This window comes from Akebia trifoliata, chromosome 8 (genome assembly GCF_017979445.1).
Source record: "Akebia trifoliata isolate Shusen 1 chromosome 8, ASM1797944v1, whole genome shotgun sequence".
NCBI lineage: Eukaryota > Viridiplantae > Streptophyta > Magnoliopsida > Ranunculales > Lardizabalaceae > Akebia > Akebia trifoliata.
The window spans coordinates 52,208,680-52,224,310 of record NC_141382.1 but is presented as its reverse complement, the minus strand read 5'-3'; the positions used below and the strand labels follow the sequence as shown (position 1 = coordinate 52,224,310).

The 15,631-nt window shown below is 38.0% G+C and overlaps 1 protein-coding gene across 2 annotated transcripts; it reads left to right on the top strand.

The window, feature by feature from the left end:
• Nucleotides 1–610: 610 nt before the first annotated feature.
• LOC147397730 (uncharacterized) lies at nt 611–15,625 on the top strand. Of its 2 annotated transcripts, none has more exons than XM_086449631.1 (11): nt 611–896; nt 2,765–2,914; nt 2,999–3,181; nt 3,369–3,468; nt 3,575–3,605; nt 5,659–5,701; nt 7,589–7,741; nt 8,060–10,616; nt 10,785–12,210; nt 13,663–13,746; nt 14,946–15,154. In XM_086449631.1, exons 2-11 carry the CDS (start codon nt 2,856–2,858, stop codon nt 14,996–14,998), a joined length of 4,689 nt encoding a protein of 1,562 aa, XP_086305757.1. In that variant the 5' UTR covers nt 611–896; nt 2,765–2,855; the 3' UTR covers nt 14,999–15,154. The 2 variants fall into 2 exon arrangements, with proteins under 2 accessions (XP_086305757.1, XP_086305756.1); XM_086449630.1 differs by lacking the exon at nt 14,946–15,154 and adding an exon at nt 15,207–15,625 and having other exon boundaries at nt 613–896.
• Nucleotides 15,626–15,631: the final 6 nt, after the last annotated feature.

Here is a 15,631-nt window from a genome sequence, read left to right as displayed (position 1 = left end):
ATTTTAAAAGTAACACATTTTACATTAAAAAAATTCATTTTTTTTTTGTGTGTGTATAAACTATGTATTAAAACTTAAAATGGGTCATTTCTTCTAAAAGTTTATCATCTGTAAAGAAAATAAATTTTGATTTTTGAAGAAATCATTAACTTTTATATCTTTAGCGAAAAAATCAAAATTAAATTGATATGGTCGTAGATTAATGTTAAATCTTTGAAAGGAAAGAAGTTTTACAATGATTTGAAATTAAAATTTTTTATTTGATTCTTGAGAATCAGAATCGACAGGTACGGGCATTTCTTGGTGGTTTTCGTTTTACTTATTTTTAGAATCGGACCAAAAATAATAAAATAATGATTCCAGTTTTAAATACCTTAGGAACCGAACCAGAATCAACCCATGGACACCCCTAATCTTTATTCAACGAACCCCACAAAACTTCACTTGCAAGTTGGGTTGGGTTTGGGTTAACCTCTCCAAAGAGGTTCTCAGGTTGGAGTCCGATTATGTGTTTTTTAGTCATTTCCAACCAAAAATCAGGTAGGTACTCGTAAGTCGTAACTCGTACCGTAGCCAATCTTAATTTACAAATATTTTTAAATGTCTGAAACACCACTCGACAATCGACATCCATTTCTTTCTCTATCTACTGTATCTCAGAGAGAGAGAGAGAGAGAGAGAGAGAGAGAGTAAAGCGATTGCCATTGACAGCTATGACTCCAAGGTAGGGTTCTGTAGAAAAACGAGAGAGCGAGAGAGAACCAAATCGCCCCCTAAAACCATAACTAACGCCCAGAACAAAGACAGAAATACGGAAACCAACCAACAAAGGAACCAGTTTTGGGTGCAGAAGAAATGCAATCGGAGATCTGATCTGAAATCGAAGATCTTGACAGGTAGGTTGAAATCTCAACCGATCCGACTCTCTAACATTTCTAAATCACGCATTTTGTTTTATTTCTGCAACGAATTCGTATTAATGGATGGGGTTTTAAAGCATTCGAGCTCGGAAATTAATGATTTGAGTTCCTCTCATTGAGATTGGCAGATATGGTGAGATTTTTGTCTATTTTGTTCCAATGCTTCTTAGAATCCTCCATTTTTTTTTTGGAGTTCGTAGAGAAACAGTCAAGTTTTGATGCATTTGGTGAGTGTTTCGAATCATCAAACGTCAACATGTTCCCCTTCATCTATGAGTTTCTAGTGTGGGTATTATTTGGGATTTGGAAATAGTAGTTTTTTTTTGTTGTTGGGGGGAGGGGGGGGGGTTTGAAATCAGATCAGAAGCTTTTGAATTTGAAGATTTTCCACACTCTATTAAGATTTCGATACAAAACTTTATAAAATTTGGGGTTTAGCTTGGTTTTGAGATGCAATCTATGGCCAAGTTTATGTGCATTTGGTCAAAATCGAAGTTTTTACCAGCCCATTACTAGGATCCATCTATTTTGTCTTTCTAATTGTGTGATGTAAAATGTGGAGCGTTACAGGAAAATTCTCTGCTATTTGATTCATATTTTCAGAGTATCAGGCACCACATTTCGATATTTCCCTATAATAATTAATATTGATTCTGTCCAAACATCAAAGCTTCAACACACTCCATCTACGAGTTTCTAGTGTGCATGCTAGTTGAGTTTTGATAGTAGTCATTTTTATATTTATATTTATTTTTTTGCATTAGATTGGAAAGCTTTGAATTTGAAGATTTTTTGGAATCATACTAGATTTCGACGCAAATGGTAAGAAGTTATGGTCTTCTATTTCTTTTGAGGCAATGTGTGATCAACTTTATGAAACTTAAAATTTATGTGCATTTGTTCAGAATCGAAGTTTTTACCTTCCTTTCACTGTGAATCTATCTGTTTGTCTTTTTGTTCATCTGATGTAAAATGTGGAGAGGTGTATGAAAATTCTCTGCTTTTTTTGTTTATATTTCTTGAGTATGGGCACAGCTTTTCGGTATTTACCTGGAATAATTAATATCGATTCTGTTCAAACATCAAGGCTTCATCATTTTGAGCATCCTTTACGAGTTTCTAGTGTGCATTCTATTGAGGTTTTAAAGTAGACTTTTTTCTCGTTGCGTTAGATAAGAAGCCTTTGTATTTGAAGATTTTCTAGAATTGCTTTAGATTTTGATGCACATCGTTGACAAAACTTGAATTTATGTGCATTTGGTAAAAATCAAACTTTTTACCTATACTCTATAGGGGATCTTTTATTTATTTATTTTATACTTCCATTCTTATGATCTAAAATGTGGGCATTCATATTTTTTTGCATCTCGGGCATTTCATTTCAGTATTTATGTGGTTCAGTTAGTACTGAGTCTGTCCTAACATCAAAGCTTCATCATTTTGGTGGCATTAGATCTGAAGCATTTGTTTTTCTATATTTTCCAGAATCACTCTAGATTTAGATACACACTTAAAATTATGGGTTTCTCTTGGTTTTGAGTTCAATCTGTGTTTAAGTTTAAGAACTTGAAATTTGTGTGCTTGGTCAAAATCGAAGTTATTTTTTAATTGTGCAACACTAATCATATATTGTAAAATGTGGACCGATTACTGAAAATTCGCTGCTATTTGAATTATGTTTTCAGTGTATCAGGCATTTTTTTTTCTCAGCAGAGTATGGGAAATTGCGTTTCAGTAATTATCTGGAATAATTAGTGTTGCAGAATTAGCATGATAACTTTGTTTGTTGAGATTTTTTTTTTGATAAGCTGTTTGCTGAGATTTTAATGCTTTAATTGTTTCAGATTGTGAGTAGTTGAGTTCTGAACTTTTGTGATCAATCGAGTTGGTCTGAAAAGTTCAAAGAGGAGATAGTGTTTCTATAATTAGCAGAACATGAGATCGGACACTCCTCTTGATAATGCTGTGTTTCAACTGTCACCAAAGTGTTCTCGGTGAGAAAATTATCTAATGTTTTAAGGGTTTTGGTAATCATTCATGTTCCATGCCTGGTTCTTAATATTACTTTCCTTTTCCAGGTGTGAATTGTTTGTTTCAGGCGATGGAAAGACTGAGAAACTTGCTTCAGGACTGCTAAAGCCATTTGTGACTCATTTAACTTTTGCAAAAGAACAGGTTGCTAAAGCGGTTCAATCAATTAAGCTAGAAGTCGAGAAACGTAAAAATGAGGGAACATGGTTCACGAAAGGAACTATTGAAAGGTCAGGTGACATTTTTATTATTTATTTTAATTTTTACCATTTGTATCCTCATTGCAGCCTAAGACCTATGTTTCACCTTTCGATAGCTCAAGTCCATGTCCATGTCAGTTGAAACAATGCTCTTATTGTTTCCTCTAAAAGTGTATTGTCTCAACTCTTCGGTCTTAACTGTGCCATCTGGTTGCAGGTTTGTTCGGTTTGTTAGTACACCTGAGGTGCTGGAACTGGTTGTTACGTTTGACGCAGAGATGTCTCAGTTGGAAGCGGCCCGAAGAATTTATTTGCAGGTATTGGGTTCTATTCTGTTGTTTGTTTCTAGTTTCTGTATTAGTAATGAATAGGCAGCGGAACTTCTTTTAGCATTTACTAAGATCGAAATGCCATGTAATTCAGGGAACAGGAAATCAGCTTTCCAGTGCTTTGGGTATGTTTGATCATCTCACCTTTGTTTTCTTTGAGTAGTTGTCTTCTTACTTCATATGGAAAACTAAAGTAAGAGGATTCACACGTATATTTTATTATTTTTCCTATTTGAAGCTTGAAGCAGTGCATATGACTGATTCTGATGTATGTTTTCCTGGAGGTATTAGTGTTGTCAGTTTTGACATCCCTGATGTTTCCCACTCTTAATTGAGAGTCTTTTCATGGCCTGAGAAGGACTCTTGATCATTTTCAAAGTTCATCATCATCATTGAAATCTTATCCCAAAAATTTGGTGCAAGCTGAATGAAAATGATCAGAAGGTTGACCAAAACAACAAATGAGATCTAATCAGTTGTGCCCATATAATATTGAGAATAAAGTTTACGGTTAACCAACTGAATTTCTGATCCTTCAACTCATAACTCAAGCTCCCCCTGATAGGCTACTTGTACGTGTAATAATGACAAAAAAATGTATCTGCGAACACTTCACAACTTGTGAGTTTTATGTTTGACACCTCCATTACCCAAACTTAGCCTAGATGGTCTGGCCTTGACCTGTCGTATTTGAATGGTGAGGGAGGAAGGAATACAGAAAAAATTGAAATTATGAATGGTTCGTCGGGTAACATGTTTGACTCTTTTTTTCTTTTTAATCTGTATGCATGATTGGATCCTCAAAGCTTGCAATGATGACAATGATGGTGATGATGATGAGGATGATGCATACTGGATCTTCAAAGCTCACTTCTCTCCTGTTATGCATCCCTCATTTGCACCTTGGATCACCAAGACACCTAAAAAACTCCTAACTTTGTCTGTGCCTCATATTTTTTTATTTCAAGGGTGCAGAACTGGATTAATGGGCCAGACCTGGACAGAGGCTTCTTCCTCAAAGGGCCCTTGGAAGCAGTGTTAGGCACATTATAATCACCTGTTGCATGCCCCACCATTTGTCTAGTGAACTATAGCAGATGTATCCACTAGATAGTCTACATAATTGCTAGGAAATTAAATGGCATACTGAATTAAGGAACAATTAAGTGTATTTGGACGAGGATTCTTCATGTTTACCTTCCCTCTTTTATAATAGATTTATACTTACCGAAACAAAACAAAAAAAAAATCTGGATATTTACCTCATTTTGAGTATGCTTAGTTTGACGTTAGTCATTGTTCATGACTGATAGAGCTTCTTATGTTTAGTTTTCTTGTAAATATTCATCTTACCTTTTCTAGACAAAAGCATCCTTTTTTCAGTGATATAATGATAACCATTGTAACTCTAGTATTATGCCCTTGGGCTTCTCAAACTTCTGTTAATACAATTTGAATGCCTTCTTTAGCTGTTAATGTTTGTTAAAGCATTCATTCAACATTGTTTTCTTTATAATTATGCCTCTCTTTATACTTGTATATTCTAGCTTGAAATTTGTTGCATTATGTTATATTACCCAACTATACGTAGCTGGTAGAGCTGAAATATTCCTTGTTTATGTGAAAATGCTTCTTATTTGAACTCAAAATTTGCTCACAAGATACTAAGACGGAACATCTACCAATGAAATAAGCGAAGAAAGAGTGGACACTGTAGGACCAAAGGTCTCCAATTGATATACATCCATCTGTTCTCTAGTCTGTGTTTGAGTTCTGACTTGTGGTTGTTTTGGAGATAAATCAACTTGTATGACATATAAATCAGTAGACCAAGTTTACTACTTGGCCATTTATCTGGAAAATTGAAATAGGGCATGACTGAGGATTTGGCTCCCCCCCGCCCCTTTTTTTTTATTTATTATAAATTTCTGCCTTTACACTGATGCTTCCTCCGCGTTTTGGGTGCCTTGACCATCCAGCTTATGCTACTATTAGTCCATCTAGTCTTTATTTGTTCCATTTCAATCTGCATTTGCACTTGTTGGAGATTGGAGAAAAGCCATAGATCCGTTTGGTGTTCTTGATAAGACATATCTACTAATCCTATGTTCAGAGTGATGTATGTATTGTTACTAGTAAGCTGAAATGACACCATTATACATCTGTAATTTGATGCAGGTGGAGATGAAACAGGAGCTGCAACATCAGCAGACATGACAAAGTACTCTCTCTGTTCTATCCATGACTTTGATTGCTTAACCTATCTTGTCTGGTTCAATTTAATAGTGACTAGTTTATTGAGTTATTTTTGAAAACTTGCATATGTTGTGCCTATTTGTTTTGTAGATATCATAAATGTACCTGAAGGTCTGGAACTTGGGACTCAATTAGGTCAAGTCTGTGTTGACTCAGAACTCAGTTGAGTTTGCTGAGTTTAAAAATCTTATTACTTAAAGTTAATTTTTGAAGTTTCTAATGACCCATGAACAAGTTAACTGACCAAAATTTGTTAATACAAAATCAGAGTTTCTGAGGTTTTGAGTAAACTGGTTTATCCACTTAACCAGCGTTTTGATTAACTCGACATTTTCTATTTTGTAGTATTCATAAGTCTTTTAGACTTTTGTATGAATTGCATTCTTATGAAAAGTCACCATTGCTTATATGTAGTCAAAGTGGCAATAGATACACTGGAAACAATATTTGGTCATCCTAGAAATTGATTGAACAAACGTTATGACAACAAAGAATGTCAGAGAATTTATTTGGTTTTATTCCAGGTAGATCAACCATTGAAGCAATCTTTCCACTTAGAAAAATGATAGAGTAACATACAGAAAAGAGGAAGAATCTTCATATGGTTGTTTTTGACTTAGAGAAAACATAGGAAAAAGTACTTAGAGAGCTAATTTGGTGGGTATTGAAAAAGAAAGGAGTCCTGAATGGTTGTATTAATGTAATTAAGGACATTTACGAGAGGGTCGTGATTAGTATTAGAGCAAATGGAGAGGAGACAATGAGTTCCTAATTGTAATTAGTTTACAACAGGGATTGGCTTTGAGTTCGTATTTGTTTGCCCTAGTTATAGATTTAGTAATAACTCATATTCAAGAGCATGTACCTTGGTCTAATTTCAGATGATGTAGCATTAATTGATGAGATTGGAGGAGTCAACACAAAAATAGAATTATGGAGAGAGTTAGAGTCTAAGGACTTAAGAATAAGTAGAACCAAGACCAATTATGTGGAGTGGAATTCGTTATCTCAGGTCTATTATACATAAAGATGGAGAGATTGAGGAAGATGTTACCGATAGAATTAGAGCTAGGTAGTTACAATAGAGGTGCACTTCTGGACTGCTACGGGCCAGACACATACCAATCAAGTTAAAAGGAAAATTTTATAAGACGTTAACAAGATCAACTATGCTTTATGGAGTTGAGTATTGGGTGATCACGAAGCAACATTTTTTAATAAATGGAGCGTAGTAGAGATGAGGATGTTGAGATGGATGGGTGGAAAGACTAGGAAAGATAATATTAGAAATGAAAAAATTTGAGAAAATGTAGAAGTAGCTCCAATAGGAGATAAACTAAGAGAACATCGACTAAGATGGTTTAGGCATGTTTAATGAGGGCCGATTACAGACCCAATTAGTAGAAATATTCAAGTTGAAGTCCTAAAAGAGCTAAAGGATGACCCAAAAGAACATTGATGGATGCAGTGGGAGCAGATATGAACTCACTTACAATGACAAAAGGCATGGCTCTGGACATAGTGGAATGGAGGAACAATATTTATTTAGCCGACCCTAAATCTTTGGGTAAGGCTTTCTTGTTGTTGTTGTTGGAGGAATATGATTTGTTTAGCCAACCCCAAATATTTGGGATACGGCTTTATTTTTGTGAGGGAACCATGATTTGACACCTGTTAAACAACAGATGTGGTAAACTTTGGACTTACCGCTATTGTGGTAAATGAGAAATACTTCTACAGTGTAAATGAATATGGTGAATTTAATATATGGGCTATTTTATCTGTTAGTATTTTGTTTTGTTTGGTTGTTTTCTAATGTAATTTTTGTTTACCATTTTGTCTGTCTAATCAGAAAAGAACTTCTGAGGGCTATTGATGTGCGGCTTGTTGCTGTTAAGCAAGACCTGACTACTGCTTGTGCCCGTGCATTGGCTGCTGGTTTTACCATTGATACTGTGACAGAACTCCAACTCTTTGCTGATCGTTTTGGTGCTCATCGCTTGAAGTAAGAAATTAGGACAAATGTCATTCAAATACCTCAATTTATTTTCAACGTGTAGAATTCATTGTCAGCCCAGTCCAGAAAATGCACATGTGACAGACTGACAATCTGACTAGTAATAGCAGTTCAAAGGCTGTCTTTGACTAGCTTCTAAGTTGTGTACTCTGGCTTGTGGGTCAGCCTTCTCGACCGCCCTCTTTTTTAATAAAATCTTTTACTCATAAAAAAGAAGGTTGCCTTCAATTACATTTAGTACTCTCACTTTGAGGCTTTGACTATAAAATATATTCCAATGAAATAATGATTGAATTTTCTCTGCAGTGAAGCCTGCACCAAGTTCATCTCTCTAACTCAGAGACGGCCGGACCTGATAAAGCTGTGGAAGGTCAGTGATGACGACCGGGCCATTCGATCCTCTTCTGAGTCTGACATGTCTATAGATGACCCAACCGAAGAAAATGCCCCTGTACCTAGTGGACCCCACCAATCCCAATCCCATTATCATTATCATTATCAGAAAAATCAGCTACAGGGAAGCCAAGAACATGGTGCAAGCCAACATCTTGAGCAACTAAAACCATCTCCGAGTCAACAAACCAAGTCCTTCATTACCTTCCCAATGCAACATTCCTCAAGGGAATCAAGCAGTGATAAGGATGATGGCAGGGAAAGTGATGGGACTGTTGAAAAGGACAGGGAGAAAGCAACTTTGTCATCTCATTCAAGTCAGCCTGCGAGGCGGCTCAGTGTGCAGGACCGGATCAATCTGTTTGAGAACAAACAGAAGGAGCAGTCCCGAAGTGGAGGCAGTAAGGTCGTGGTTGGTAAGTCCGTGGAACTCCGGCGACTGTCTTCCGATGTGTCATTGGCCGGCCAAGCTATGGAGAAGGCTGTATTGAGGAGATGGAGTGACATGAGTGTAGATTTGAGTAGTGAGAGGAAGGAAACTGAGAGCTCTGCATCGACTCCTTGTTCTACTTCAAATTCTCAAATCCCATCCGGCACATTCCCGAGTGTGTCTGAGGAGAAAGATATTGGGGGATTGAAGGATACAATCTCATCTTCTAAGGTCGAGTTCATGGGTCTTCCAGGTGCATTGGAGGATTCGGGATTGAAAGATCAATCTGTTTCTCAGACCCGGGCTGGGGGTTTTTCTGGCAGAGAAGAGGCTCTTGGGTCGAAGGATCGAACATTTTCTGAAATGCATTCAATGGACTTTTCTGGCAAGTTAGAAGGTGTTGGATGGAAGGATCGAACAGATTCTGAAACTCAATCGAGAGGCTCTTTTGGCAGTTCAGAGAGGGTTAGGTTGAAAGATCAACCAACTCCTCAACATCAATTAAACACTTTTTCAGGCAGATCAGAAGACGTTGGGTGGAAAGATCAAGTCCCTTCCGAGACTCAGAACACGTTTAAATTTTCTTCGGGCAGGGCTGAGGCTCTTGATGTGAAGGTTCAAGCAGCTCCTCAGTCCCAATTCCGATCATTTCCATGTGAACCAGAACAGGTAGGTTTGAAAGATCAAGCTGCATGCCAAACCTTGTTTAGAGTTTCTTCAGGTGGGACAGCGCCTGCTGGAATCAAAGAACAAGAATCTTCTCAGGAAAGATCCAGAGATCCTTTGGGCCACGCAGAGGATGTTGGACCGAATGACCGGACTGCTTCTCATACCCATTTAAAACCTTCTGTTGACAGGGCGGGTGGTATTGGATCAGCAGATGAACCTTTTCCAGGGCCATCCAAAGTTTTTCCTAGCAGATTGGAGACTGTTAGATTGAGAGATCAACCGCCTAATCAAGTCCCATTCAGGACTTGCCCGAGTCCTGCACCGGATGTTGGATCAGATTCAAAAGACCAATCGGTCTCTCAGCTTCAGTCCAAAGCATTCAAAGGAAAGTTGGAAGATGACACTGGAACAGAAGACCAGGCAGTCTCTCAGGCACAATACAGAGGTTTTGAAGGTGATTTGTCGGCTTCTCAGTCCAGGTGGAGTTCCTCCCAAGGGAAAATAGAGGAAGTAGGGAAGAAAGAAACATTGTTTTCCCAGATGCAAGTTGAAGGTTTTTCAGGCAGAGAGAAAGATTCTGGCCTCCAGGGAATGAAATTGCAGCGGCAGAGTTCTGCCTCTGAACAGAGCAATAAGTTTCCTGGTGGGAGGAGTGAGACCAACCCCACTTATGGAAATGCTGAGCCAGTTTTTACTTGGAGAAAGGTTATTGCAAGTCCAGAGATTGATTCTGCCTCATCAGCTCCAATCGAGCAAGTTCAGAAGGTTAGGTTGTCAAAAGGAAATCAGGAGCTCAACAACGAGCTGCAGATGAAGGCAAATGAATTGGAAAAGCTTTTTGCTGCTCACAAGCGTCGGGTTCCTGGAGATCAGTCAGGTACTGCTTGGAGAAGCAAGCCAGCTGAATTGCAGGTGGAGCAAGTTGCAAGTGCCCCACACGGGAAACCAGTGGAAGTTACTACTGTTCAATTTCCTGAAAAAACCTCCATAAGGGAGACATTTGGGTCTTCCAGTAATGTGGCTGAGTTTGATGCTAATTCATTATTGAGAGTGGTAGATAATCGGGACTACGGTAATACTCTGCAGCTGAACATTGCTGACCTTGGGTTTTCAGATGATTCCAAAGGAAAATTCTATGATAGGTATATGCAGAAACGTGATGCAAAACTGAGGGAAGAATGGAGCTCGACAAGGGCTCAAAAGGAAGCCAAGATGAAGGCCATGCAGGATAGCCTCGAACGTAGTACAGCCGAACTGAATGCCACATTTTCAGGGTCTGTAGACAGACAGGGTTCAGCTCTTTATGCTCGTCGGCATGCAGAGAAGATGAGATCTTTCAATATTCATTCGGCCACAAAGAACAGAGAGCAGGTATCTTTGACTTTAGTTATGCCATGTGGAAGTAATTGTAATTATTGTCACTAAGAATAGGTGGATTGGAATTTTCATGTTGATAATATGGAAATTAGCAGTCAGAGATTTAATGCTTGAATCAAAATTTTTAGTTAATCCTGTTAAGGTTTTCTTCTTTGGTAACAGCCAATAGAGTCTGTCCAGATAGGAGAGGACGAAGATTTATCTGAAATTCTTGAACAAACTCGATATGGACAAGAGGGATCCTTCAGTGAGACATTTTTGGTGGATGGTTCTTCTAGAAGCATCCAATCCAAGAGGATTTTACCCAATAAAAGCTTAACTTCCTCCTCCCCTCGTACCTCAGCCCCACCGATTCCACGATTATCTGTCAAACCTTCCAACTCCAGTTATGGGAGACGACGGACACAGCCTGAAAATCCTCTTGCGCAGTCGGTTCCCAACTTCTCTGATTTCAGAAAGGAAAACACAAAGCCTTCGTCGGGAATCAGCAAAACAACAACCCGCTCACAGCTTAGGAGCTCTGTCCGCAGTAAGAGCACCAGTGAAGAGTTACCCCTTGTCAAGGAAGATAAGCCACGTCGGTCTCATTCCATGAGAAAGAGCTCCACTGGTCCTGGTGAATCGAGGGACTTATCACCTCTCAATTCTGATGGTGACATTTTGACATCATCAAAATTTGATAAAGAGCAACCTGAGCAGAGCCTCTATAACAAAATTCCGAAGAATGGTGAGTCAAAGCCATTCCTCAGGAAAGGTAATGGTATAGGCCCTGGTGCTGGAGTTGGTGTTGCTAAGCTTAAAGCTTCAATGGCATATGAGAACTTGAAAACAGAAGAAGAATCTGATGAATTGGCAGACCAGCTAGAAGAGTCAGTGGACATGGTTATAGAGGCAGAAGAAGAAGAAGAAGAATATGAGCCAGTGATGGTTGAAGATGATCTTAAGGCTGTAGATTATCCTGCTGATTCCGATGATGAGAAGCCAGGAATAAGCAAGGAATCAGAAAAATCTGGTGATCCTGAGTCGGAAAATGGCGAGGTATTGAAATCGATTTGTCAAGTGGACCCTGACTCAATAGATGAAGTGGCTGCAGCGGTGCCTTCCATGTTCCACTCTTCTATTGGTCCGGTGCAGGATTCACCCGGAGAAAGCCCTGCTTCGTGGAACTCACGCGGGCATCAACCGTTCTCCTATACACAAGAGACTTCTGATATTGATGCCTTTGTGGACTCTCCAATGGGGAGCCCTGCGTCATGGAACTCCCACTCTCTTACTCAGATGGAGGCTGATGCAGCTCGTATGAGGAAGAAATGGGGTAGTACTCAGAAACCAATTCTTGTAGCTAACGTCTCTCAGCATCAATCACGCAAGGATGTCACGAAAGGATTTAAGCGATTATTGAAGTTTGGGAGGAAAAGTAGGGGGACCGAGAGTCTTGTAGACTGGATCTCTGCAACAACTTCTGAAGGGGATGATGATACTGAAGATGGAAGAGATTTGGCAAATCGATCATCAGAGGATCTGAGGAAATCAAGAATGGGGTTCTCACAGGATTCCTACAATGATGGCGAGTTGTTCAACGAACAAGGTACCTTGCTTGTTTCATTCGTTGTGGTGTTAAATTTTTTGCATTATGCTTTACTAGAGAATCCAGTTGGACCAGTTTGCTGCATGGATTATTTTGTTAAATTAAGTTTCTTGGGCATGCTTTTATTATTGAAATTCCATTGCAAAACTTCTGCTAGCTATGAAATCTGATTCTGATAGCGCGTCTAATGAAATCCCTTACCCCTCAGTCTGCCAATTACTTTATTCCTTTATTTATTTGTTATTTATTTCTCATTTCCTTTCTTGGAATGTGAATGCTCATTGATCTTGCCCCCCTGGTTTTTATGTATTGATTAACGGAGGTTTTCTCTGATGACAGCCTACAAGGCAACTTGAGAGAAAAATCTGAGGATAGTATTGTTCTGAAATTATGTTGTCGACTTCTTACACATGTGATCTTATATAACCCCTCCAAAACAATGATGCATATGCTATATATAATAAATGGCTCAGGATCCCTTGACTCCTAAGAACAACTCATGAAAAAAACACATGTTCCCAACCCTTTAAATGCAAAATCCAATGGTTGAGATTTATCCTCGGGATAAGTATCTCCGAGATTTGTGTTATCAATGGTTGAGATGCTCATAAATCTGAACCATTGGATTTTGTGTTTAAAGGGTTGGGATCATGGGTTTTTTTCATGAGTCATTCTTAGGAGTCAACGGATCGCAACCCATAATATATTCTGGGGAGATGGGTGTCAGATATGTGATGAGGTCCAAACACTGGAAACTGACTGCCTCATTTCTGTTGCCCTCTTCCACTTTGAGGGTGAGTTACAATTGATATTGGACTTCTTTCATTATCAATGAATTGGTGGATATAAATGTTTAAGAGTTTGCCTTCTCCATTCTGATGTACTACCTTGTTTGCTAGAGCCCATGTACAAAAGGGACTCATATCTATGACACGGGTTAACCGAGGGGTGCAGCAAAAATCCATAGGGTCAGTGGGTGAAAATGTCTGTCATATGGCATCAAAACATAAACATGTTTTCTATTGCTTGAAGTTTAGGTTTTTGGGTGGGTTCTATGAATTTGAGCATTATAATTCCATAATAGGTGTTTGGAGAATGCAGAGTTAAAAATTTAGGCAGAGATGTATGTCTGAACAACTCTAATTTTCGACCTGTCTTGATTTGGAAATCCAGGACTCAAATTGATTTCGTTTCATTTCCTGGTTTGTTGAACATAATTTGAAATTTACCGACTCTCGAGTTAGTGTTTATTCCCAGATGGATTGACCATCAAAGGCTTTTCTATGCAATCCATGAGTTGACTAGGGAAACTAACCCTCAAATGATCTCACCTTCTTCTTTTCACCTTTTGGGACTTTTGCATTCTCTGTAAAATGAGCTGGGACACTTGGACATCTACATGTGCATCTGGTTTCTCAATTTGATGACAGGGATACCTCTTGTCTCTTGTAGTTCAAGCCTTAGGTAGCTCAATCCCAGCAGCTCCGGCAAACTTCAAACTGAGGGAGGATCATTTATCGGGAAGCTCTCTAAAAGGTAAATTATGCTTTTATCCCTTTATTTTTTATTTCCCTGCAAGTGCAATAGCTCAATAAACTGCCTACACCTAAACATTTGTACTTCTGGATGTGAGTATGCAAAGAAACAATTCCCTTTGCCTGTGGCACTATATGGAGGGGGTTTCACATTGGAGATCTAACAAAGATTGACATTATTGGATGACCCTAGCCATCTAAACTATTAAACTTTTATTCCCCTTCTGCTGGAATATTCTCTGCATCCTTTTTTATTGTAAGGAATAACGCTATTCACTGGATAGGATTTTTTTAAATACTTTTTGGATAAGTACATAGATCTTTTTGGACTATCCCCTAGATGGCACTCATACTTCCAACCATTTGCATCATTGCAAGTGTGCCACTTCTTGGTGTAATTATGTTTTTTGTACTTGCTGTTTTCTTTTTCTCCATGTTTTGCTGTATTCTAGTTTCTGGTTTGGCCCTCTCAGGCATTCCTTTTATCAATAAATTCTTTTACTTATAAAAAAAAATGATCATTTTGAGGCATTTTCTGGCCATTAATTTTGACGGGCCTTTCCTATTATAGATGCCATTACTAAATTTGCACCCCGTATACTCTCTTGGTTCTACTTATTTTAAAGCCTTTGATTTCAAAGTATCTCTCTAGAGTACTAGTTCTTCGTTAGCTAACAGTACATCTTCTACAAATGACAAGACACTTGACTACTCGTAGCTAATTCATCTATAACTATAGCAAACATAAATGGGCTAAGAGCCAATCATTTATGTAAACTGATTGTAATTGGGAACTCATTTGTCTCCTCCCGGTTTATTCTCACACTAATCACAACTTTTTAGAACATGACCTTAATTATGTCAAATATATATACTTGAGAATTCTCTCTTCCCTAATACCCACCAAATTAATTCTACAGATAAGTACTTTATCATATGCTTTCTTTAAATTAAAAAAAAAAATTCATTTGGAGATTTCTCCTCTTCTCCCTAAATATCTTTATCATTTGTTTAATAAAAAGATTGTCTCATTGGCTGTTCTCCTTAGCATAAAACCAAATCCGTTATTTAATATCTTCTTTTTTTTCTTTCATTCTTATCTTTGTTTCATGACTTTTCTGTCAACTTCGTAGTGTGACTCATAAGTTTGACCCTATGATAATGTAACTCAATATCATTTATTTGTTCTTTTATATATAGGTTCTTTGGTACTATTCTCAATTCAGCCAGCATTTTTTTGGTCTGCAAAATAATATTCAACAACTTACTTACCCAATTAAATGTTGGGTAAAATTCTCATAAATGGATGTCTGAGGGTTGTACAATTAGTGTGATTCTAGAAACTCCCAATGTCGGATGTTGGTAGGTCTTTTGTATGTTTGAAACAAAAACCTTTGTTTTAGAGATAAAACACTCGTCATGTTTTCAACCTTAACGATTTGTTCTGTCTTAAATTTGCAGCCCCTCGGTCATCATTCTTTTCACTTTCATCTTTTCGAAGCAAGGGAAGTGAGTCGAAGCCTAGATGACTACCTCTCCTAGAAGCCCACAGCCCAACTTTCGGAATTCTCCAGTAAAATGGTAATAAAGATTACTATATAAATGGTCAGTGATCAATTTGAAATTAGAGGTAGATGTCGGTAGATGTCATACATGCATTCATGCATCAAGATGGGTATATATACAGTTAATGTATTCTTGCATTGCCTATGCGAACTTGTGAGGTTTTCCATAGTATGTATTCTTTCTTACATTACATATCTTTTTGTGATTTAATCTGTTTTTTCTGTTATTAGTGTTGATATCTGTAGTATATGTATTGTGCCAAAAGTAGGCATTACCTTGGTTTTGTTAGAATCAGAATCAAAAGCATTTATATATTTAGA